Raw genomic sequence first — 25,125 nt, forward strand, 5'->3', positions numbered from 1 at the left:
CTTTCATGGCCAGACTGCACGTCTAGGTAAGGCCCTGAAATGTCAGTGCTTCTTGCAAATCTGTAAGTCTTCACATCGAAATAAGGTTTCCATTACAGGACCTAAACTAATTAAAATGTGTAATATGCAGTGTTTTCATGGGGGAAACTGATTAACAGATCATAGTCTGTATTGTAACGAAATAGAATGGGATAATACATACTGAACATTGACTCCAATATATTAGTACAGCTAAAAGGCAAGCATACTGCAATGTGTTGTTTGTAACATATCAAAACAAACCATATAGTTTGTCCAAGTCCAATACTAGAAGAAAATAGCTAAATGCATTTTTGACTTCTGCCTTTGATTTTATCAAAAATAACAGCTGACTTCCTTATGTCTTGAATTGCTTTCCAACTCTTTGCTTAAAAAACCCGAGTACGCATACTGCTTTTGTTAAGCAAAAATGTGTGCTCTTTTTTTGGTTGGTTCTTTCAGTGGTGTTTGCCTGGTCTGTGATCGCCATCTTGTGGTTACATAAGGGATAATGCCCGACTTGGTGTACAATATCACCTGATAGTGGACGATGCAGAGGCGTGAACCGTCCGAGAATGTCGAACTGCCACTCTCGAGAAACGTCCGGGTTCTGAACTGGTTGCAATTCCAATCAAGTTCCACATGAAGGCGCTAACAGTCCGCTGCAGAATGAATGGAGGTCTATGGAGCTATACTCCTCAAAATCCACTTCTCAGGATATAATGATAATATTTGTCTTGTAATTTGAATTCTGAATTCAAATTCCTAGAACAGGGGGGTCCTAGAACAGCGGTCCTGAAACTGCATTTCTCCGACCAATTGATTATTACTTTAATAAACCTGTGACAAAGACGCTATAGTTATTTGGTGCACATTCCAGGACTGGAGATAATGTGTGTGAACATTCAATATTGCTGTAAAAACACCACATGACCCAGCAGGTTTAGATAGGAGCAACAAAAGACAAATATTTATGACCAAACCACTGTGGTGCAAAGGTCCACCTGATTGAAATCAGTACCTTTGAGCCAAACTAAAACATTGATCAAGTTTTCTCTGAAGCACACTTAAATAGGACTGCGAAAGTGAATCATTTGTAGAAGAAAATGTTCTTCGCTCATATATTTGAAGTCACTGTTCATTAGACAGCTTTGTCTCTCCATGGTGTAGAATGTTGGTCAAACCGGTTCCAATGAAGGATTCCATGATGTGGAACCTTGTTCCTTCACCGATGGAATGAGGGAAAACAGGCCAAGTGGGACGCCATCGGTGGCTGAGGTCATCTTAGTCACTAGTCATGCACCGGAACCGGCTTTTGAAGTAGTAGAAGTCACTCGCGGTGTTGGTGTTATTAGAGGGGGAATAGCGGAACTTGGCGTAGGCCTTTTCACTCTCCGATTTGCCCCATGGCAACTTGATCTTTGAAGCGTGGTTCACCACAATGTCGCTGCAGGAGCCAATGTGAAGAGAGCCCAGGCCGTCAACAAAGAATTCTAGAGGGAGAGAGGGAACAGCAGCTATTCATGCAAACCATAAAAATGAGTGATTCATTGGTAGCGATGACAGGAGGGTTTGTGCACACGTCGTAAAAGAGATGAGGACGGCGGAATGATTCATGTAGATTGGTGGGTGGGGACACAGACAGAAAGAGAACAGCGAAAGGCGCCGTGGAAAACGGCGTCAGGTAAACTGTCCTTAGCGGAACACTGTGGGTGTGTGCGGCACGCAGGTCTAGAGGTCAACACTCACCCAGATGAGCCGCTCGGGCCAGGCGGGGGTCGAAGCCCACCTGCCTCACCTTGTCCGTCCTCGCCATGAAGAAATTGATGACGCCGTCTGCGACCACGCAGTTGGGATAGCCCTTGATGGTGTGGTGGTAGCCCCGCCTCATGTGTAAGCAGTCCCCATCTTCGCCACCTTCTTCCACAGAGATGGTGTGGCGGAAGGTGGCAGTGTACCCAGTCACCTCCATCACCGCCCCGCCCACCTGGCAAAAGTACAGAGAAAGATTCCATAGTTTCTGAGATGGCCAGGGAAAGTGTGAATGGGGCTGTAGCTGCACACAGAGTAATTCAGACATCCTAGTTTACATGCTGCACGGTTAACTCACATTAAAGTTACAACTTGCAGAATATACATTGAATATGCATTATATATATCAATTTGGTATCCAAAATGCTCAGATCTATTTTCAACACATCACTCTTCACACCTCACATGACGCAAGCACAAACATCTGTTGTCAAACAGTGAGGAAAACAGTACCAACTGTTCATTCAGTTGATGTCATGATGACTGTTCAGGCTACTTCTACATTAATCCTACAATAAAATTAATCCTCAAAGAGTGTCTCTCACAGCCAACAGAGTATGTGAGTACTCAGAGTCTGTTTGTCTGTCAGTCCGTCTGTCCGAACAGGAATGGTGGAGGCCCTCACCAGGTCCAAGGCGGTGTTCTCCAGGATGTCCACCATCTTCTCCAGCTTTGTGTGAGCAGAGAAGATGAAGTCATCATCCACCCATAGCACGTACTTGGTGGTCACCTGGGAGATGGCTAGGTTTCTACCAGCAAACCAGCCCTGAGGAGGGAAAGGCCATCTTAAAGCTCTTCGTAACAATGCAGATTATAACTGGCTATACAAATGAAATTGGATCTAGAAACAATCAGATCCTAAATTATATGTAAGTGAAAGGTTCGCCTATCTTGTGTAGATTTTTTTTTTTTTTTCTTTTCAATTAAGGGGACCCATCCATAAAAAAAGAACATTAAAAATAAACCAAATCCCACTTTGGATCCTACAACTTATAGGTTAGTATAGGTTATTATGTGTATTTAAAGGTTTAGTACACTGTATTGAATATTGTATATTAAGAGGTTTACTATATTTTTGCTTATCATAGATGAAATCTATGTTCTGTGTACCTATGTTATGCCAGGTTGCTTTGCGTGGTCTTGTCCTAAGAATTTCAGTGTCCAGTCTGACCCTGTGTTGTTCTGTCAAGAAATGACTTGAACAACTTCCCTTCCCAACAACCTCTGAAACCACATGAACACTGTCTAAGATGGATGGGCAAAAAAAGGGCAGCTTACTCTTTCATGACATATTTAGTAGGTTTTCACTAAATGAGGCTGTCTCACCTTAGCATATGGCATGGTGTAATGCTCTATGTGGGGGCCCTTGACTGGCTGGGGCTGCTCGTTGTCGTCGGCGACCACTATGACAATGTCCGGGTAGTACTGCCGTATGCTGTCAATCAAGTCCTGTAATTTATCATAGCGCAGGAAGGTCTTGGTAGCGATGGTGACGAGGGAACTTATGCCGGATACTGGAGGGAAATTTAACCGTTTATACAAAATAAACTGTCGTTTTCACTCAAAACATTTATTTTGACCCTGCTTAATTGCAGACAAACAACTGCATAACACACCTTCTTTGAAGACTGGTTTCACAAGTTTTGGGGTGATGACATGTCCAATGGTGATTGTAAAGACTGAGTGATGTCCATGGGTTTCCATCTGGACTGAAAGGGTACAGGATATGGTTACTATGGATACGAACACTTATTAATCTTGATGTCTTTGTCACATCACAACAGTAGACAAACAAAAACGTATTTTCAGTTCTGTCTTAAACAGGAATTCATAATTCCCAATCTATATGTGTGTTGTACTAGATTCAAATGAATTTGTTTGTTTCACTTAGCGTCAGTATTACAGTTTAGATAGTGAGATGCCAACCGGTTGCAGCAACAAACACAGCCTCCAGATAAGTATATGGGTAAACACAGAGCTGTCAAAGGGGCGGTGCGAGGCCCTGTGCAAACTTAACATGCGAGGCTCTGCAAACAGGGTGTCAACCCTGTGCAATAAGCCCTGCTTATTGGCATACACTGTGATACACGCGCAAGTATCACTATCAACTTGCACGGGGACCATCCATAATTCCGACAGCTATATGGTCATATCCTGTGCGAGTGAGTCGTAGAGTGCCTTGCTGCGTACACCCTGTGTCCGTGGAGTTGAAATACATGCAAAAATAGATAAAAATAAGTAGAAAAAAAACTACTTTGTGATTGCAAACCAGGCAGGGGCGAGGCCCGCAATGGCGCCAGGCCCTGTGTGACAGTTGTGGATAAACACTGTGGTAATGGATGCAAAGTCAGTAAAGGGGATTGAACTCTGAAGCAGACAATGCCTATAAACAGAATATGATTCACTCACCACAGGCAAGACCACATATCTAGTCACAAAGGCGCAGTAAAAGGTGATGAGGCTTAGCCCAACAAGCCCGTCAAAGCTCCTCCTCTCGCCTTATACCTAAAGTTGAATAAATATGACGAAACTGTGACCGATCTGGATATTAACAGCGCCTTTAAACACTATTACAGCGACCTCTATACCTCTGAATGTGACAAAAACTTTCCACAAATAGACAGCTTCTTCAACAACCTTACATTTCCTTCGGTCCAATCTGAACACAGTTCATAATTAGGGGAAATATCTCATCTGCAGAGATCTTAGATGCTATTAAATACTTAAAAAGCAATAAAAAACCTGGACCAGACGGCTCCACCTCAGACTTCTATAAAAAATTCCACCTGAACTTTCTCCACTGCTTTAAGCCATGTTCAATGAGTCACTTTCATCCGGACAGCTTTCACCAACTCTGTCAAGCTGCAATAACACTAATTCCAAAAAGTAAAGATCACCTCCAATGTTCTTCATATCATCCCATCTCCTTACTAAATGGTGATTATAAAATTCTGTCCAAAGTTTTTGCTGGTCGAATGGAGAAGTTCTTATCTCAGAAAATATCAACAGAGCAAACTGGTTTCATTTTAAATAGACATTCTAGCTCAAACTTAAGAAGACTCCTGAACATTGTGTATTCCCCTTCAGCATCTGCTCCTGAAATGGTGAAACCACTCGATGCTGAAAAATAATTTGACCGTGTTGAATGGCACTCTTTTCTCAGTGCTAAAACAATTTGAATTTGACAGTGCGTTTATATCTTGGGTTGTAGTTCTGCATGTTCAACCCCTGGCAGCGGTGGTTACCAATGGACAGCAGTCCGACCACTTCCCCTTGGTAGAGGTACCCGTCAGGGTTGCCCACTATCCACTCTCTTCGCAATTGCCGTAGAGCTTCTATCCATCGCCCTTAGACAATCTGAGGAGTACTCAGGCATAGTGCAAGGTAGGCTCATTCATCAATTCTACTGTTAATATTTGATATCAGTTTGGGAAACTCTCTGGTTACAAAATGTATCTCCAGAAAAGTGAGATGCTTCCCTTCAAATCAGGCTGCAACCCAAATTCCCCCCAACTCACTTTCCATTCAAAATAGTTATAAAATGATTCAAATACCTTGGAGTGGAGATCACACCCACGTTGTTCATCGCTGTTTGATAAAACTGGTGCTTTTTTGGGTAAAAGTAAATAAGATATGGTGAGGTGGTCCAGTCTACCACTCTCCATACTTGGTCGTGTTAATCTCATTAAAGTGATTGTATTACCGAAATGTCTTTAATTTTTCCAAAACTTTCCCATTTTGATAAGGAAAAGGTTTTCAAAATCTTGGACCAGAGCATAACATCATTCACCTGGAATGGTAAACCACACAGGATCAAAAGGCAATCTCTTGAAAGACCCAAAGGGCTTTCTGGCTTGGCACTACCCAACTTTATTCACTACTACTGGGCCTTATATATATTCAGAAAATGTTGTTTTGGACAGAAGGAATATCAACCTGACAGGTCTGAGCCCTGGGTTCCCCTGGAGAGCACACACAGCCCGGTCTACTCAGGTTCTGTATTATGTCAAATCTCACTTCCAAGTAAAACTAATCTCCAAGTAAGACATTGTCTCCTTCCCAAAAGTTCCAACAGATAATATAATAGACAATTTCTCTCTATCTCTACACTGGAAAGGCTTAATTTCAATTCTTTATAATGACATCTGCAACATTTCTCCCCTTTCACTGCAAAAAATAAGAAAACTTGGTAAGATGACTGCAGGGAAGCAATGAGAGAGGATCATTGGGAAGCAGCACTTGATTTAGTACACACCTCCTCTCCTTGTGCCAAACACAGACAAATTCAACTTAAAATCTTCCTTAGAGTGCACTGGACCAGGGCTAAATTTCCCCTAGTGTTGACCCTGCGTGTCCCCGCTGTAAAAGTCGACCAGCCGACCACATACGTTCTGGTCTTGCCCTTTTCTCAGGACATTTTGGGCAGACATTTCAGGCATACACATCCCTCCCAACCAGTATGTGCCATATTTGGCTTCACACAAAAAACCTTGATCTCTTAAAAGGCAGGGGCTATGCTGTCATAGCATTCACCTCTTTGCTTGCTAGACGTCAGATATTAATTCTGTGGAAAGATCAATCACCACCCACATTCAGTAGATGGATGAGAGACATTATGTTTTTCCTGAAACTGGAGAAAATTAGATCAACACTGAAAGATTTCATATAGAGTTTTGAGGACTTTGACCTTTTTCTTGACGTACTTTGAGAGTTTACAAACGACTTCATAGGATACAGACTAGATGGTGAAGCCCCCACCATCATTTAATAGCTGTTTGAAAATGTAAATACCCTCTAAACTTGCAACACGGAAGACAATCTCCAAGAGAATCCAAACCCATCAAAAGACAGCAGGCAAACAATGTCTTGGCAAGAAAGAAGTTGTAGCTAAACAGCATTCCTTGAATCTAACCACTTCATTTACATTTAGCAGACGCTCTTTTCCAGAGCAACTTACAGTAAGTACAGTGACATTTCCCAGTAGACAAGTAGGGTAAAGCAGCTTGGACACAACGTCATTTTTCGCATGGCCAGGAATCGAACTGGCAACCTTCTGATTAATAGCCCAATTCCATAACTGCTCAGCCATCTGACTCCCTACTATCAACTTCAACACTATAAGAACTATGCCTTTCGGATACTTGATCTTCAGCTATACTTTCTACACACAAGGGCAAATTTGGCTTTCCACCAAAATCACTTGATGTTGTTGTAACTCGCTTATAGTCCCAGTGTCTTTCTCCACCCTTCCACCTCCACGGTCACCCAAAATACAGCACATGACTTTGGGTTGTATGACTTTGGTTGGCTTAGTGCGCCAAGCCATCAAGTGTGCCGTGGAGCAAGTTATGGGTGGGTGAGGTTATGGGTGGAGCAGGTTATGGGTGGGGTTGGAATGTTTGGTGGGATATGAGAGCAGTTCCAATGTGTCAACGGTATTGTGCAACGTGGATGGATTGTTTTCTGTCTGCCTCACTGCAGTTCTTCCGCTGTCTCTGCTCAAACTTTGTCTATCTGGCGAGCAAGATATCTTTTACTTGAGGTTTAACAAAATATTAATTTCTGATGTAGCTGACGGTATTTATTATGGACTCACGTATGTCTGCTGTCCTGGGGTGGAACACAGTGTTTGTGTAGGTGACAAACTGAAGCTGTCGGTTCAAATTCGGAAGATGCCTACTGGACATGCTTATGTGCATGTGCCCCACCCCTGTGATGAAGACTGCATCCACTGTGGCAGCCACATCAAACGTACCCATGGTGGCAGTCAAATTCACCTATAAGAAAAGCACCATGGTAATAACATGCAAAATACATGGAAAATTATCAAGTCCATACAGGGAAGTGATGCTGATCATACAGCACCTCCTAAAACCAAACTATACAACAAACAGAAAGAACTACAACCTACCATGTATATGTCTTTGGGCAGTTCCTTCAGACCCAGCCCTTCGGGAAGATCAATAGTGAAGGTTGTATTTATTGTTTATCCTCAAACCGAACTCATTATTATTCCTTCAGATGGAAGTCAACGGCCCTTTAATGGTTGCAGAAGCTCTCTACTGTATGGTTTATTATCTGCTCTTACCAGGGATGATGATAGTCTTGAGGGGTCGTACCTCCAGCCCCTGAGTAGGGTACTGGAGAGGACTGTTAGCCTCAGCTATGATAAGAAGGTCCAGAGCGCTGGAGGACCTAGAGTAGTAATAATGGGGACGTACGAAAGCAATCAATCAGACGTAACAGTTACCTTCCATCAAATTCATATGGTTCAATTTGACAGTGGGAATTTACAAGGAATTGTAGAATTATTTTTTTATGCGAGGAAACTGAGTGTGCTTTGTAGGTGTTTGTGTGTAGGCCTGCATAACCATCCAATTAAATGCTGACATTTCTACCTTTGTCGATGGTGACGTCTGTGTTTTTGTTTTTGAGTCGGGTTGGGGGTCAGGGGTGAATATTTCGGTGTGTCCTGTTTTAATACCTCTTCTGGAAACGTTCATACTCCTGTGTCCTGCGACTCTTCACTTCTGAGTCCTGGACGGCGGAGAGGAAGTTATGTGACCATACGCGCGGAAACAGAAAGCTGGCAAACGGCAGTTGGATGCTTTCATCCCTCTTGCATACGCACGTATCCTGCTTCAGACGACTGGGTGGAGAGCACATCGGTTAAAGAAAAACATCACTTTTGGTGACTGTAGGAAGGAGAAACAGGAACACTAATGTCTTGATTTCTAGGCGAACGTGCTGCTAACCCAAGTATACCACTGTGGAGGCCACAGTGTTTGGGTTGGTGTGTCAACACGGCCGTCACTTACCTTGCCACACTTGCCTTGACATGGTAGGGGATATTATCATGTTCTTCCACCGGTTTATGAAGCTTCTTAAATAGAACGCCTAGTTCTGGGCGCTCATTAACTGGGATGTCAGGGGACAATGTCCATGAATGAAGAGCATAAATCAATACGCCAAGAGCCAGAATCGACAGCAGGGCCTTGCGGGCAGTACGCATCATGGAAAAGAGCGCAGAATACAGTGTACAGGGAAGCTGACCAGCGCCTGGTTTGGAATATGTCTGCAACAGAGAGGGGGTGTGAGATACAAGGCACTTCTTGGGCCAACAGTCAACTCCAGCACCTCCTTCAGGAAGTGGAGGTGCACCCCATCAAGACTATCATAATCCCTGGTAACATGGGTCATGTAACATATCACATGTATTCACATTGCTTTACTGTCATTATGTTTTGTGCTCTTAGATCATATCCCATCATCCTTATTTAGTAGGCCCTATGTGAAAATAAATACGCATACGAGAATAGATATTATAATGGGAGGATGGTTGTCATTCGTATTGCCACATATTTGACTCCATTTGTTCCGCCATTACGGAACTACAGCACAAACTAGCGCACGACATCAACATCATTGTTCTCAGCCACTCCCTCTGTTCGCCATTTGGCCGGTAGAGAATTAACCGGAGACATCTGACTTACGTACCTCATGGCCAGACGTAGTACAAAAGCAAAATCAAAATTGAACGTAAGTACGTAAGAGGGCAGAGCCAGGCTAGCGAAGGACAGCTGAGAGGTAGCAAACCATCAGCGGCCCTCGCCCACTCAGTCCAGTTCTTGTTTTTGTCTGCGTGTTTAGTCCTGTAGTGCCTATTCAAATTGTAATCCTTCAACACAGCGACCTGTTCTCTACACAGTAAGCACACAGCTTTGCCTTTGACTCCAGTAAACAGATACTTAAAAGTCCATATCTTGTTTAGAACTCAAACACAAAATAGATTCTTTACTGACTTGCAGTACAGGAAAAGCAACGAAACCTTAGTGTCAAAACTGCCGAAAGACAAATCTCCTTGTCTAACATAAGGGACATTTTAACATGAGTGAAATCATGGACGGATAAAGAAACCACGGGCCCCTGGGCCTGGCTGTGTCAAGGCCCCCTTCCCACCCCTCCCTGTCCCCCCCCAAAACATGGCAAAACATTCATTTTATTTTTTTCAGGAATAATATTGATATTGTTGTTTAATAACGCAAAAGAACTCGAGTAAACAAAATAAACAACGTTTATTCCAAAAATATTTGATAGAGGTAACCCTAGACTAGAGTGTAGCCCACACAACCACAAGTCTTTCTAGAAAAATTACCATCATATTGTTAAGCCTATTATATATTCAATAAATAGTGTGTGTGTGTGTTGGGGGTGCTTAGACACAGCTCTAATGCTATTGTTTTGTACTTGCTTTTTGGATTTCTCCCTACAAAGTTGAAGGGCCCATATTGCATGGAGTGCAGCCAGTCTAAAGTCCTATAGATAAACTGAGGGCATAAACAATCACTTGAAAGGTATCATAATGGTTTCTTTCTTGTGACATCTTCAAATTGAATGTTTAGGCAATTTTTTTTAGTTTAATCAGTAGGACTTTTGGGGCCCTGTTAAAGACATTAATGACTTAAGCCTAGCATATACCGGCTACGGTGCATATCATCATATCAATACACTACATATGAAGTTAACAGCGACGATACGCAGAGGGTCTGGGTTAGGGGACCCCTGAGCTCATTGGTTCCTGGGCCCGGTGGTTAATCCCTGAGTGAAATCATGTATTATTTATAAAGAAGCCTAAATTATGTACAGCAGAAGTGTTGATTACATTTGCTGTGTTTTTAGTGCATTGTGTGCCAGCTAAACTTGTTTATAAACTTCAACTGTTATCCTCAGAATATTCGTCATGATGAAATGAAAGTGGCAACGACCAATCAAGATTCGCATATTGAAGGGCAAAAAATAAATCCATAAATATACGCCATGTATATAGCCTATATAGGCTACGTCCTCCCAACAAAATGCCAATAATGATATCTAAAAACATCTTGAATTTTATTTTTTACCATCAATAACAACGACTCATTTACTCCACAAAAGACAAAGATAGTCGCCATAATTTCCAGGACCGTTTTAGTAGAATCCTTATTTATATTTACAATTAACTTGAACAACTTAACGTAGAAATACGATATGCGTGGTTCAAAGCAAAAGCCAAATTTACCTCTCGAATGTTCTACTTTCCTTAATACCCGGTGTTGTAAAGTTTATGCCGTGAGAATCTCCAACCTGTTTTTGTAATGTCCATATGTGGGCGCTGTCAAAGATTTCCATGCAAGAACGGGTGGACTATGGGAAAGTAGCCTGAGTTGAATGAAAAAGTGCTTGTACAAAATTAAATGCGCAATTCTGTGCTGACCCGGACTTGAAAAAGGGATGAAGAAATAAAACAGAATTAGCTTCAATCGACTCTGAACAAAATGTTTTGCTCCAGGCTTAAACATACCAGTATTCCTCTTCAAAAAAGACTCATCTTCTCATGAATTTCAGGTTGGTCGTGTTTTATCCAAGCCCCTTTGGCAAGGCGAGATACGGTATCTCGTTTTAATCAATTGACGGTTTTAACGAAATTCTTTTTCTTTAAAGTGTTTTCCTCCCCCTAAATTAGTCTACTATAGATTCGTTAAAAACGGAGCATGTCCACTGCTAATTCCCTCATCTGTCCACCTACTGAACGTTGGACTAAAACGTTAAGGCTATCCAACTCTCCACCACATGGTAGGTAGGATATCCTACCTCCCAGCAATCAACAACTTCAGACACAACCGTGCACAATCTTGCACCTTCTGCACTAAACAGTTGTTGCATTTTAACCTATAAATCTGTACTTCCGAAGGCTACATTGTTTGCACTTTATACCTGTTTATAGGCTATATTTGCACACCTGGTTTGATGCTAATTACATTTAATTGGCACTGTGTTTGTACTGTGCAGTTACAAAGTTGAATCTAATCGAATCTTTCTCTCTACTCCTCCCCCCCCCTCTCCCCCCTGCCCCCCCCCCCCCCTCTCTCCTCCCCCCCTGCCCCCTCCCTCTCTCCTCCCTCCCTCCCCCCTGCCCTCCCCCCTCTCTTTCCTCCCCCCTCTCACTCCTCCCCCCCTCTCACACACTCTCTGTCCGTCCCCTGTTTCCTAGCTCCCGATACATCTGGTGTCTCATTTACACCTCACCCAGCTGGTGTGCATTGTGATTACCCTAACCTAACCTGTGCTTTCAGGGTTGCTTCCTCGTCAATATGTTTGTTCAGTTTTGGTTGTAGTTCCAAATGTGATTAACTCTGCCCTTTGAGTTTCTGTTTATCTTTTGTCTTCTGTCTTATGTCTGAGTTTTTGGAGGTCCTGAATTTTTGTATTTTGGTTAGTGAAAAAACCGCACTGTTTTTGATCCTGTCTGCCTCCTCCCTTTATGTCTGCTCGCTCTATGGACTTTGATACTACAGCTCCAGTCAAGACAATAATAACCCATCAAGCAGCTAGGGAACATGCTGTTGGGAGTGTTGTTGAATCTAGGTGCTGAACATTGGTATGTGTGATGTTCTTAATTTGTTTTCAAATTTCAAGTGCTTAATTTGTGTACATGGCTGCAGGATACAATATTAAATGGTGTCTCCTACAACTTTTTTATATACACAATAAATAAATAAATATATATATATTGCAAATTGTTATTGCCTCTTACTTGTAATCTGTGAAAAGTCAATTTTAACACTTGCTGGATGCTTGGATTAATGGCCTACTGGAAAAACAGTTTAAGGAATTGGGAATGAGAAATTAGAATTTGAAATACAAGTAGAATATGATTCAGGTGGGATCAAATGTCACAGTCCGAGTGAATAGTATATAGCAAGGTAACCAGTCAAAGTTGTCACCAACCTCAAGAGTTGTAGGGAAAACACATCATCTTCCAGAGATGTTCCACTCATCTCCTCCTGTCCATACCTCTCATGCTGTCCGTTGGTGGTTGTAGGGGGTAGAGCAACTTAGATTTCAATAAACTTGCCCAGGTGGTGTACTGTCTCCTTAAAACAGGTGAGTGCGCTGGCATTGGGGTGTGGGATTCACTTAACCTGGCTGCCAGCCCAACTTCTCCCCGCCCACAAAAAAATGTGGTCGGAAAGTTGGGTCTGGAGGGTCTCGTATTGGGAACAACTACATAAAACCAGGATCGGGACGGACCAATGAAATTGTCAGGGCGGGCTATATACGATGATGGACAGATGATCAACAGTAACGTAATCAACAACGTCACGAAAGAGCCCTTGGGTTGAATTCGTTTTCAACAAATTACATTGGTCTGATTGGTTGTAGGTCTATCCAATTGAGCGAAGAGGCATTTGTTTTACGAGTTCGGTTGAAACACGCCCCGTAGTCACAGCCCAACGGAGAGTTTTCAGACTCATATTCTGACAAGAATTATGAGTATGACAACGTCAGGCTAGGATTCACTACTTCTCATCTCGAAAACTGTGGTTAACAGCCGCATCCTCAGTTATTAAAACAATCGGTCCTAGCTCCATTTGAAAATGAACCTATGCCCCTGCGCTGTAGGACACAAAGTATTGAGCAAAGGGTAGGGATGATGTGTATATTTCCTTTTAATACATGCTATGATGTATACTACGTCAAACACAAGTTGTCGCTTGTTGATATTTCCTTCATGTTAAAAGGTCATGTTAGACAACTAAATATTTACTAGATTGTGTCTTTCCTCGTAGATGCACTGTGTTTATTTGATGTAACACATGTCCATATGTGCCCTCTATTATAAACTGTTTCTTAATGCTTGGTGAACAAGGACCTCTTGAGGCCACTGGGCACACATACACACTCACTCACACTCACACACTCACACTCAGACATACTCACATTCAGACATACTCACACTTCCCACTTGACACAGAGACACAAAATTGGAATCACCATCTTCTTCAGATCTCAAGAATTCAAATACATCCATACATTTTGTGCAAACCTATGCCCCTGCACTATACATTTACATTTATGCATTTAGCAGACGTTTTTATCCAAAGCGACTTCCAAGAGAGAGCTTTACAAAAGAGCATAGGTCACTGATCATAACAACGAGCTAGTCCCAAACACTGAAAGCAGCCAAAACATGAAGCATACATTGTGAAAAACTAAACAAGTGCCAAAGGGAAGACCCATAAGAGCATGCAGTTATACAAGTTACAAATTAAAACAACATGAACCACAAAAAGTGCAAGACTGTACCTGTAGAAGAACAATCAACAGTAAAATATTTCACAGCGAGTACAAGAGTTAACTTCGTTATAACTAACCTACAAGAGCAACAAGTCTTTCAATAAGAGTCATTGTGATCCTGGAGGAAACTAACATCAGGTCCAATCAAGCAAGCATTCCTAAGTGCCGTTGTACTCCCGGAACAAGTGTGAGTCTTTTCTTGAAGGTGGGGAGACAGTCAGTGTCCCTGATGGAGGTGGGGAGCTGGTTCCACCATTGGGGGGCCAGGCAGGAGAAGAGCTTGTGTTGGGACCAGGCGGTCTTGAGCGGTGGGACCACCAGGCGGTTGTCTGAAGAAAACTGTAGGTGGCGGGTGGGGGTGTAGGGCAGGAGGAGAGACTTAGATGTAGTCGGGTGCAGTCCTGTTCACCGCTCGGAAGGTCAGTACCAGGGTCTTGAATCTGATACGGGCGTTGATGGGTAGCCAATGGAGAGAGATGAGGAGTGGGGTAACATGGGAGCGTCTGGGTAGATTGTAGACCAGGCGGGCCGCTGCGTTCTGAATCCTCGGAAGAGGGCGGGTTGCACATGCTGGAAAACCAGCAAGCAGCGAGTTGCGGGAGTTCAACTTGGAGAGGACCAGTGCTTGGACTAGCAGCTGGGTGGAGTGCTCAGACAGGTATCTCCTGATCTTCCGGATGTTGTAGAGGGTGAACCTACATGACCGGGAGACTGCAGCAATGTGGGCCGTGAGGGAGAGCTCGTCATCCATGGTAACCCCAAGGTTCCTGGCAGAGGATGAAGGGGTCACCGTCGCAGATCTCAGGGTGATTGACAGATCGTGGGAGATGGAGGGTTTAGCCGGGATGTTGAGAAGTTCTGTTTTGGCGAGGTTCAGCTGGAGGTGGTGCTCAGTCATCCAGGCGGAGATGTCTGTGAGGCAGGCCTCAATCCTAGCTGAGATCCCCGGATCATTCGGGGGGAACGACAATTACAGCTGCGTGTCGTCGGCGTAGCAGTGGTAGGAGAAGCCATGGGAGGTGATGATTGGTCCAAGTGAGGTGGTGTACAGAGACAAAAGGAGGGGTCCAAGAACGGAGCCCTGTGGGACACCAGTGGAGAGCTGGGGGGGGCCTGACAGTTTGCCTCCCCAGGAGACCTGGTAGGATCTTCCCAACAGGTAGGATGAGATCCACTGGAGTGCAGTGCCAGTGATGCTCATATCAGAAAGTCTGGAGAGCAGGATCTGGTGGTTAATCGTATCAAACGCTGCAGAAAGGTCCAGCAGAATGATGACAGATGACCTGGAAGCTGCTCTGGCAGACTGGAGGGCAGTGGTGACTGAAAGGAGGACAGTCTCTGTGGAGTGGCCAGTCTTGAAGCCTGATTGGTTGGGGTCAAGCAGGTTGCTCTTAGAGAGAAAGTTTGACAGTTGGTTAGATACAGCACGTTCAATTGTATTTGAAAAGAAGGGAAACAATGATACCGGTCTGTAGTTCTGGAGGACGGCAGGGTTAAGGGAGGGTTTTTTGAGTAGAGGGGTAACTCTGGCCTGTTTGAAGGCAAAGGGAAAGGTGCCAGAGGTAAGAGAGGAGTTTAGGACATGGAGAAGATAAGTTATGATGGAGGGGGAGATGGTTTGAAAGAGAAGGGATAGGATCAAGGGGACAGGAGGTGGGGCGATGAGAATGAGGTCAGAGATCTCTGCCTCGGACAGGGGAGAGAAAGAGTTTAGATATTTAGTTGGGTCCGTTATGGAGGGTGAGAGGGTAGGAAAGGTGGGTTTAGGGAACCGACTGCTAATGTCGGCGACTTTTTCTCATAGAAGGAGGAGAAGTCGTCTGCTGTCAGGGTGGAGGGAGGGGGTGGGGGAGGTGGGTTAAGAAGGGAGGAGAAGCTAGAGAAAAGTTTGTGAGGGTTTGAAGCAGAGTTAATTTTGTTTAGAAAGTAGAGGGTTTTAGCACCAGTTATGTGAGAAGAGAAGGATTTAAGGAGGGAGTGATACTTATCAAGGTCCAGACCGTCTTTGGACTTGCGCCATCTCCTCTCAGCTGCCCGAAGGGTGGACCGTTCTTCACGAATAACATCCGTGAGCCACGGGCAGGAGGGAGAAGATCGCTCAGGCCTGGTTGACAGTGGACAGAGAGAGTCAAGTGATGCAGGTAAAGTGGTTAACAAGGAGTCTGTGGCAGTGTTAGTGGGGTGGGACGAGAACTCGTCAATGGGTGGGAGAGAGGATGTTACAATAGAGGAGAAATGGGAGGGAGATAGGGAGCTGAGGTGACTATAGGACACCATGCATCTAAATCTGCTACCAGTGATGTGGCCATAATCACACCTGATTTCTTGTTGGGATTGCAACTGTAAACTTGAAATGAATAATCTAAGAGGGACAGTTTCACATTCACTACTGAAGGACTACAAGACAGCAAAGTCCATTGCTACCACCTCAAAAGGCCTTTTATACCAATACAGTTTTTTTGCTAGGGCTATTGAAACTGGGCACCTCCTATAGTACCACACTACTTCTTGGTGCATAGCTGGCCAGGAACACTGATGTAATGACTGAACGTCCTTTTCTGTCAATGTTTCCCATGCTCCTCACGTTTACCTCGTAACAACAGTGTTTTTGTTGGATGTAATGTTGATACAAGACAGGTCCTTCCTACATGATCCTTTTAAATTCATGCAACAACTCATGTCCATTTTCTGTTTATCTATTTGGAATACTCCTGGAAATACTGGACCTGGTTTCCTTTCCTCAGCTCAGTATGTCTGCATACTTTATGGCCCTAAATTATAGGATGTCCTGCTAAGTTGTCAAAACCTGACTGGAGTGCACACGGAAATTGGTACGATCACTTCCTGAATTGCAGATGAAAAGCCCCAGGGGCTAAACCCTGCCCCTTCTACTCTGACCGGCAGAGCCAGATTAACACATTCTGAGCTTCCCAGGGAGGGGTGGAGGGGCCCATGATGCCTTCGTGCCCAGGGGCCCCTCCCACCCCTCCTCCTTAACTCAACCACAGCTAGTTATATATGTAAAACTATGTTGGTTACAAAATTCAGTTGCAAAAAAACAGCATACAGTCTATACATGTAATTAAATCATACATACCAGCAGCGAGCATACTAGCATGTAATAATAAATAAAGATGCATATGACCTCGAAATTAAAGCTTGTCCGCTTGTCCAGGAAATGGAAGAGAAATGTACTTGCTTTATTGAGTTTCTATTTACTCTTTTTATATGGCTCTGACCTAGGTTTTCAGGAAGTGTCCATGTGGTGCTGACATGCTGAAATGGTGGGGAGTCAGATGGCCGAGCGGTTAGGGAGTCGGGCTAGTGTTCAGAAGGTTGCCGGTTCGATTACCGGCCGTGCAACTGACGTTGTGTCCTTCGCCTAACCCATACTTGCCTCGGGGGAATGTCCTTGTACTTACTGTACGTCCCTCTGGAATGCATTCCTAAGGGATTTTCATAAACATAACATCAAAAAAAAATCTCAAAATCTTTGTTTTAAAATGGAGTAAACATACTTTATTTTGAAGAAAACAACCTAAACTTTCGTTTAAGATCTCAGTGGTGCCGACCTTCAATGAAAGGTAGCCAAAACAGCAAAAACTATAAAGTATTTTCATATACATTATGGTGAAAGTGTCTACATACTGTGAAGGAGTGATGACTATACTGCTAATCAATGCTGCTATAACAATCACTACCTCAAGTATATAAAATGTATAATGCATAATTAAAACACATATCCAATTCCAATGATCAATTGATTTAAAGAACCAATGGGATCATGCAACAGGATGTTTCTGTGTTGTAAGGTTGTGCGAAAACTTTGGTGTGTGGGTAAGAATGCCAAGGTCATGGGAGTAAAGTGTCGACTTGGGAGATAAGGTGATGTTGGGATTGTAACTCCTTTCTACTTCAGGATGAGTCAGACCGGGATGAGTCAGACCGGTCGGTCTGACTACCTTTGGATATACAACCTAACCCAACCCTCTAAGTCCCAAATCCCCTGGAGACCCTGCCCCCCCTTCTCACTGGATGCCCCCTTCCCCATGGAGACCATGCCCCATCTGTCCCTATACATCATCAGACCACCCCCCCCCCCCCCACCCACCGGACATCATCAGGACCTTGGGATGATCTACTCCCTACCGTGGAGAACCCCCCCCCCCTTAATTAGATTAGACCTTTGGGTCTTCTCTGCCCCCCTCCCTCTCTGAACATCATCAGATCCTTGGACTGCCCACCATGTGCCACCACGAACACCCTGGACATTTAATTGGATTACCACATTCCCACCCCATGGTCTTCTGACCAATCACCTATCAAAGATCTTCCTCTGTGGGGACCTGTCTCCCGGGGACACGGACACAGAATTTGGACTGGGCAGAACGCTCTGTAATTTCTGCCAAGACTACTTTCTCACCAAGGCCTTTGTTTGATCTATGCTGAGACTCTGTTTCTGTGAAGCTGCATTGGCATCATCGACTGATTCACTGTACTAGACTGAGATCATCCTGGTGTGTTGTGACCTCCTGGAAATTAGTTTCTGCAACTTGGGATGTCTGCCTTCTCCTCCAGTTTGACACACAGTAACAAAACGAACTGGCATTTTTGTTTTGCATGTAGTCGCTAGTTATCGAGCTAAGGAAAGGACGTTGACCAGAAAAATCTGGTGCCATATTTTCAGTCGGCGTTCTTAGATACATCCAGGCTAATTCATGCTTTCTGAACGTTCGATTCAATGCATTTGCTACCTGCGTTCCAGAATAATTTCACAGTTGGTTAGCCTTTATGGAGGACTAAAAGTAGCCTGGTCCTAACTAGACCCTCGTACATTTCATTTGTACAGAGGGTCTGGGATCGCTCCATTGACAAGCGTTAACTTCCTTGAAGGCGTGTCCTCTGTTGAAGTTTAAAACTATTGGATCTGCCCAGAGCCACTCTGGTCTGCCATAACTAATCGCAAGCCTTCGTCTTAGCCAACTCCTTCACCACTACTGTAACGGAGCTAGCTGTAGCTGGAAAATCAAACTTTTCCCGAACCCCGTGGGGAGGAGGGCTACAACATTATGGCCACCTACAAAACTCAGCAAGGAATGTTCTTGCTCCGGCTATAACTTATGGATATTCGGCAGCATTGCCACAACCGCAGAATAACTTCGCACGCATCTTTCTCCGCCGCCATTACTGAACTACACAAACTAGTGCACGACATTAACGTCATCGTTCTCAGCCACTCCCTCTGTTCGCTGATTGGACCTACAAAAAAATTGTTTCTGAAAACTGCCTTCAAAGTCAAACTCCCAGACCTAGTACAAAAGCAAAATCCAAATTGAGCGGAAGTATGTAGGAGGGCAGAGCCAGGCTACCATTTTGTACCAATCGTAGTAAAAACGACTGAGCAAAATTAAGGGATAATTTGTATATTTCCTTCCAATACATGCTATGATGTATAATATGTCATACATAACACACGTTTTTACATACGTTGATATTTTCCTTAATGTTTAAAAAACGTTTTTATGATGAAACTAAATATTCCCTTTCCTCGTGGATGCACTGTGTTTATTTGATGCCACACATGTCCATATGTGCCCCCTCCATTATAAACCGTTTCTTAATGCTTGGTGAACAAGGACCTCTAGTGGCCACAGCAGACTCACACACACACTCTCACACTCTTGGAGTTAAATGTGTTTAATGAAAAAAATGGACATAACCAAGATGGGAACAGAGGGGAGGGAGGGGGGGGGGGCACATTGCTGTTCATGGGGCCCAACATTGTTAGTGGCGCCCCTGTGTGTAGGTTTAGCCAGTAATTACATCGAGCACGTTACACTGTGGGCAGAAGTCCTGAGGACAGCTAAAAGCAGCCGCTAAAAATTCCTCTGATTTACTCTATTTACCAACGAGGTTGTGTAACTTGACCCTCTCCCCTCATGGGTCATGATGACTTTGTTAATATTCAACTCTTGAAAAGGTTGCATTCTAATTGAGTAGGCCTAGCCTGCTATAGACTTTAGTTATTAGGAAACGTACGCAATCCCCAGGTCTGTTAATAATATGCTTTATTCTAAAACAGGATATTGGAATCTTTTTTTAATGTAGGTTATTTATGCAGTAATATTTCTTCATAAAAAGCATTTAAAGGAAAGTCCACTAAGTAAAGGCGGGCTGTAATGTACGCAACCCAAAAATTGTCCAATGAGATGCTACCATTTCAGAGATTACTCCGTGATGCTGAAGAATGTTATTTTTAAGCACCAGGATACTCGTGTTTTCATTAATTTCACAGAGCGAATGAGTAGCATAAGACCTTCAAATTTAACTCTCTTAATGAGAAAATGTGTGGGTAGAAAAATGTTGACAATTATGTCGCGTCGCCCAATAGTTTTAAATGGACCAACACAAGATAGGATTATCTCCGGCGGCGATGTCTTGCAAATGTAGACTATCTTTCCAATATGGGCCTGTCTATAGAGTCTGACCTTCGCACAAAGGTAAATTAGACATTTGTCGGAAAAGAACATGGATAAAGAAAAGCATGAAACCTATTTGTCCTCTTAAAGTAGCCTACTAGTTTTTCCTAAATTGTCTGGCTACATCCGTATAGGAAAAGAGGTGGATTTAACGCAAAGCTGGATTTGACTCATGAGGACCTGTCACCGTTGTTTTTCATTATCGGCGTTTCTGTAGCATGTCAGTACCGTTTACAAGCAGTCAGTTTGTATAAAAAATAATTGTGCATTGTTGTTGGTAAACTAGCTATAACGGTAGCCTAAGATATGACGCTAAGATGTCGTAACACATAACGGCATGGTCATTTGGTATGGCAATTATTGTCAATGGCAAAAAAACTCAAACAAAGGGTACCTGACGTTAATGCAAATCAACTAATTTAATGGTGAGAAATATAGCCTGTTGTAGCGGGGAGCTTCAGTGAACAGAAGCAGCTTGTGCTACCTTTGGAAAGCAAATAAATAGGCTAATGTGTGTTTTGGGTATGAGCTCTAGCCTTCAGTTTTCAGTTCATTATCAGTTCACTTTGCAATGGATACAAACTGTTGGCTACTTTGTTAGGGATTAAGACAGTGAGGGTCCATGTCTGTCAGTGCACTCAACCCAAATTGTCACACAGATATATACAACATGTGTCTTTCTCTTCTAATTATAGGTTTGAAGGTAAAAGCAAAACGACACTTTAATCCTAGTATTATTCTTCAGGAACCTTCCAAATACTCGGTGATGCTCACCTGCTATTTGCAAAAAAAGCATTTCTAACTTGCAAATCAGTAGTGTATCATAATTAGACACAATCTGTGTGACTTTACATTTCAACAACCCCAGGACACCATAAATGACTCCTCCTCCCCACCCTCGGCCGGTGATTGGTTAGGTGTTTGATAAGCCTATTTAGGTAACTCCTTACAGGTGCAGGGTGCACGGTTTGCCTTCAAAGTAGGATTCTTATGTCCTGAGGGACTTTTATATATGTACACGTGTACAAATAAGTATATTTATTTGACATATGAATCAAAGGGTTGACACTCCTGCTGTGTTTGACCCTCAGCCTGTCATGCTGTGACCATGAAGGGTCTATCCTCCAGATGTGCCTTCTGCCTGGGCTTCCTCGTGGGGACTCTCAGCCTGCACTTCTTCCTGAGGCAGGTGTGGTTTGAAAGGAGCTTCCCTGTGCTCGCAGAGCTCCAGGAAAGCCCAGCGGCAACTGTGGAGCAACAGGCCAGTGGCAGCCATCGCTGGAGGAAGGAAGGAGCTGCCCTTGTCAACCTCCACCACCCTCATCACATAGGTACGCTATTAAAGTCCACTGTAGGAGGTTTCAGATCATAGATAAATAGATAGATATATACTTTATTCATCCCATGGGAAAGTTCAGGTATCTCTCACAGTTCTCATACCAACAACAACCACAGACAATATGTACAGACAACACAATACAATACAAACACACAACAAGGCCATGTACAGTGTAGATAAGATGCAGTGCAAAACATAGAACGTAGGGGACTGAGCTGCCCGCTACAGAGGCTGGACTGTCCTGCCAGGACACGGTGGACCGGATGACTGACACCGTCCATGATGGCCAAGAGCTAGCCCCGCATTAGTATCTTCACAACAGTCACTGCCTTCCTGACCAGTCTGTCCTGCCTGTACCCCATGTTCAAATCATATGACATTGATTTGAAAATGAAATCCCCAAATGAATCGTCTTTTGATATATTTTGCCATTATCTGAAGTAAACCAGTTGCATCGTAAAAACCTGTATCTTAACTCCTAAAAGTCTTGAGAATGACTAAAGCTGTGTGATGATGTATGTCTGTGGCTCATGCTTCAGACGAGGACAACAGTGTAGCAGATGAGCTGTATCAGAAGATCCGGATCCTGTGCTGGGTCATGACAGGGCCCAGCAACCTCCAAAGCAAAGCCCACCATGTCAAGGCCACCTGGAGCCGCCACTGTAACCTGGTGGTGTTCATGAGCTCTGTGGATGACCCCGACTTCCCCACCGTGGGCCTGGGGACTGGGGAGGGCCGCGACCAGCTCTACTGGAAGACCATCCGCGCCTTCCACTACGCCTACGAGCACCACGCCCATCAGGCGGACTGGTTTCTCAAGGCGGACGATGACACTTTTGTGGTGGTGGACAACCTGCGCTGGATCCTGTCCAATCACACGTCCGAGGAGCCCGTCTACTTTGGCAAGCGCTTCAAGCCGTATGCCAAGCAGGGCTACATGAGTGGTGGCGCTGGGTACGTTCTGAGCAAAGAGGCCCTCAGGAGGTTCGTGGAGGGGTTCCGGACTAAGGTGTGCACACACACCACGCCCGTGGAGGACCTGGCCCTGGGCCAGTGCCTGGAGAAGATGGGCGTTCTGGCAGGGGACTCTAGAGACACGCTGCAGCGTGAGACCTTCCACCCTTTTGTGCCGGAACACCACCTCACCGGAAAGTTCTCCAAGAGCTTCTGGTACTGGAACTACTGCTACTACCCCATTGTGGAGGCAAGTGTTCCGAACGTTCTCCCTCTTTTATGTGGAGTGAAGTTGTGTGTTTGAACACAGGTTACACATGGTTTAGGACTGATGAGCCATTTCAGTTGGGATCACCATTGCTGCATTCAATTTAAAACGACATCTAGTACCAAACACAGAAACATATTTGCAAGAGTTAGTCCAAACCATACAAGTGATGTTGCTTAAACAAATCAGCTTGAGGATTAGGCCTGTGTTCTGCAATACGGAAGGAGCTGTGACTGTTCCTCCCTGGCCTGACTTTCAGGAAAAGCCTTTAATTCCATTAGCCTCCATCTGTCATTAAAAAAAGGAAGCTAACAGCTCCAATATCCATCTTATTGGGTGTGGGCATTGCAGTATAATCAACACAATGATGAAGCGTTATTTTTACTAACAAGTTTACATTTATTATTTTGGAAGATCTAAGTGAAAAAGAACTAAACATATGAATACTGTATGATCTCTGCCTATTGAGATTCTCTGTACAAAGAAAGAGACATGAAATGAGATGAATGCTTAAGTGGATGATTGCATTGGAAACAATGCCTTGTCTACAATGGCAAAATAACCCAATTTGTTATAGATAATGCTGCTAATTTGTTGTTTTCCATTTTTATGAGGCCCTACTACGCCTCGGTTAGACAGTTGATGATTAGTGAAGGCCACAATTTGTCTGGCGTAAACAAGCCACTTTGACATGGTACCAACAAAACGCAACATCAAGTCTTTATGTGACTGTCAATAAGAATACAGAGTTTTGCTGCAGACCTTAAATCACTTGCAAAGGCCTTAAACTGTAACAAACGCATTCTAATAAAGGGAAGATAAGACCAAACATATATCTTATTTAACCTCACTGAAGGTTCTTCTTGTGTATTGTGACTTGTGCTGGTGTTTAACCTGCCTGTGTTCTGTTCCACCAGGGACCCCAGTGCTGCTCAGACCTGGCCGTGTCGTTCCACTACGTGGAAGCAGAGCTCATGTACACACTACAGTATTTCACCTATCACCTACGACCCTACGGCTACAGATACCGTTACCACCCCTCCCCACCCCGGGACCTGGCCTCGCCAGCACACACAGACAGGGGGAGGGCGCTGGAGCCCGGGGGGACTGAGGTCGTAACCGTGCCAATCTCTGTCACCATGGTCACTGGGGAAAAGCTTACGGCAGTGTCATTAAAGGTTGCAGATGAAGTTTTGAATTCGACGACAACGCCCAACCGAACTGCAGTGACACTGGACAATGGCATTTTGAGCAATTGAAACAGTGATTTGAAACAGTTACAGTATCATTCATCTTCTTTTTTGCTACTGTGTACATTTTGGGGTGAAATTTGACTATTGCACTTGAATTTCATTTGAAGGCATTGTCTAGAGTTTTGTATTGAAATTGTTATCAGTTGTGATAGGTTAATTTTGACCCTTACCTGAAATGACCTTTAATCACTGACTTTGCAGCGTTTGTGCATGTTACTGTATTTGATTATGCCATAAACATTTGTTCTGGGGTCTTTGTAGATACTGAAAGTCATCCCTGAGTTGGAGCGTACCCCTATGTCAGCTATCTTGAATGGTTACTTGCTAAAAAGGATAAATTAATATTGATTCCAATAGTCGATTCCATTATGTCATCAAGGAGTTACTTCCTTTTTGCTTGGATTAATTGGTCGGCACATACAGTATTATTTACTTAATTTGTATGGTGTACAAAAGCTTTTGTGATGATTGTAAAATTATATTTAAATAAATTCAAACTATTGATGTAGAAATGTCTGCATTCATTTAAGGTGTATGCATCTAAAATGTTGAGGGGCGTAACTTGTTTCTATCCAATCTCAAGATAGCACCCTCCTAAGACAAAGGTAAAGCTGAATAGCTAACTCCCAGAACCATAAACATTTTACATTGACATGGACGGAAGAATTAAGAAATACACCCCAAACTGATTCACATCATTAGTAATAAACAGAATTGTTGATTTCCATTTTATTTACAAAAATGTGGTTTTCTTTCTTGGAGGAAAAGAACACTAGGGTAAAGAAATTGTTTTTCTTTTATCAGATAAAACGTCTTATACAAACTTCATACTTTATGCTGTAAAGCCTAGGTGCTTTAATTAACTCGTGCATGTCTCTGTCAGTT

At 43.6% G+C, this 25,125-nt stretch overlaps 2 protein-coding genes and 1 long non-coding RNA gene across 4 annotated transcripts; 2 read left to right on the forward strand and 1 right to left on the reverse strand.

Annotated features, from left to right (window-relative positions):
- Positions 1–824: 824 nt before the first annotated feature.
- Positions 825–11,140, reverse strand: b4galnt1a (beta-1,4-N-acetyl-galactosaminyl transferase 1a). Its single transcript, XM_084680755.1, has 11 exons — positions 10,954–11,140; positions 8,649–8,905; positions 8,315–8,479; positions 7,919–8,025; positions 7,742–7,779; positions 7,427–7,607; positions 3,447–3,539; positions 3,157–3,344; positions 2,456–2,596; positions 1,768–2,005; positions 825–1,511 (listed from the first exon to the last, which is right to left on the reverse strand). Exons 1-11 carry the CDS (start codon positions 10,996–10,998, stop codon positions 1,303–1,305), a joined length of 1,662 nt encoding a protein of 553 aa, XP_084536881.1. The 5' UTR covers positions 10,999–11,140; the 3' UTR covers positions 825–1,302.
- On the forward strand, positions 11,071–12,306 carry LOC146251669 (uncharacterized). Its single transcript, XR_014732114.1, has 3 exons — positions 11,071–11,214; positions 11,333–11,442; positions 11,861–12,306. It is a non-coding gene; the product is annotated as an uncharacterized LOC146251669 (long non-coding RNA).
- Positions 12,307–20,211: 7,905 nt separating this feature from the next.
- On the forward strand, positions 20,212–24,752 carry c1galt1la (core 1 synthase, glycoprotein-N-acetylgalactosamine 3-beta-galactosyltransferase 1, like a). 2 transcript variants are annotated; one of them, XM_084680422.1, is made up of 4 exons: positions 20,212–20,447; positions 21,518–21,757; positions 22,305–22,969; positions 23,905–24,752. In XM_084680422.1, exons 2-4 carry the CDS (start codon positions 21,535–21,537, stop codon positions 24,244–24,246), a joined length of 1,230 nt encoding a protein of 409 aa, XP_084536548.1. In that variant the 5' UTR covers positions 20,212–20,447; positions 21,518–21,534; the 3' UTR covers positions 24,247–24,752. The 2 variants fall into 2 exon arrangements, with proteins under 2 accessions (XP_084536548.1, XP_084536549.1); XM_084680423.1 differs by lacking the exon at positions 20,212–20,447 and having other exon boundaries at positions 21,436–21,757.
- The last annotated feature ends 373 nt before the right edge of the window (positions 24,753–25,125 follow it).

This window comes from Hypomesus nipponensis, chromosome 18 (genome assembly GCF_054491055.1).
Source record: "Hypomesus nipponensis isolate SF chromosome 18, ASM5449105v1, whole genome shotgun sequence".
Taxonomy (NCBI): domain Eukaryota; kingdom Metazoa; phylum Chordata; class Actinopteri; order Osmeriformes; family Osmeridae; genus Hypomesus; species Hypomesus nipponensis.

What these genes read in the sequence shown, in the direction of transcription:
- b4galnt1a (XM_084680755.1), bottom strand. Translation starts at nt 10,998, where the DNA reads ATGGAAATCTTTGACAGCGCCCACATATGGACATTACAAAAACAG. An exon ending in GTCAAGGCAAGTGTGGCAAG is followed by an intron (nt 8,480 to 8,648) that starts GTAAGTGACGGC and finishes CTCTCCACCCAG; the next exon opens with TCGTCTGAAGCAGGATACGT. An exon ending in TATGAACGTTTCCAGAAGAG is followed by an intron (nt 8,026 to 8,314) that starts GTATTAAAACAG and finishes TTACTACTCTAG; the next exon opens with GTCCTCCAGCGCTCTGGACC.
- c1galt1la (XM_084680422.1), top strand. Translation starts at nt 21,535, where the DNA reads ATGAAGGGTCTATCCTCCAGATGTGCCTTCTGCCTGGGCTTCCTCGTG. An exon ending in CCACCACCCTCATCACATAG is followed by an intron (nt 21,758 to 22,304) that starts GTACGCTATTAA and finishes CTCATGCTTCAG; the next exon opens with ACGAGGACAACAGTGTAGCA. An exon ending in GCTACTACCCCATTGTGGAG is followed by an intron (nt 22,970 to 23,904) that starts GCAAGTGTTCCG and finishes CTGTTCCACCAG; the next exon opens with GGACCCCAGTGCTGCTCAGA.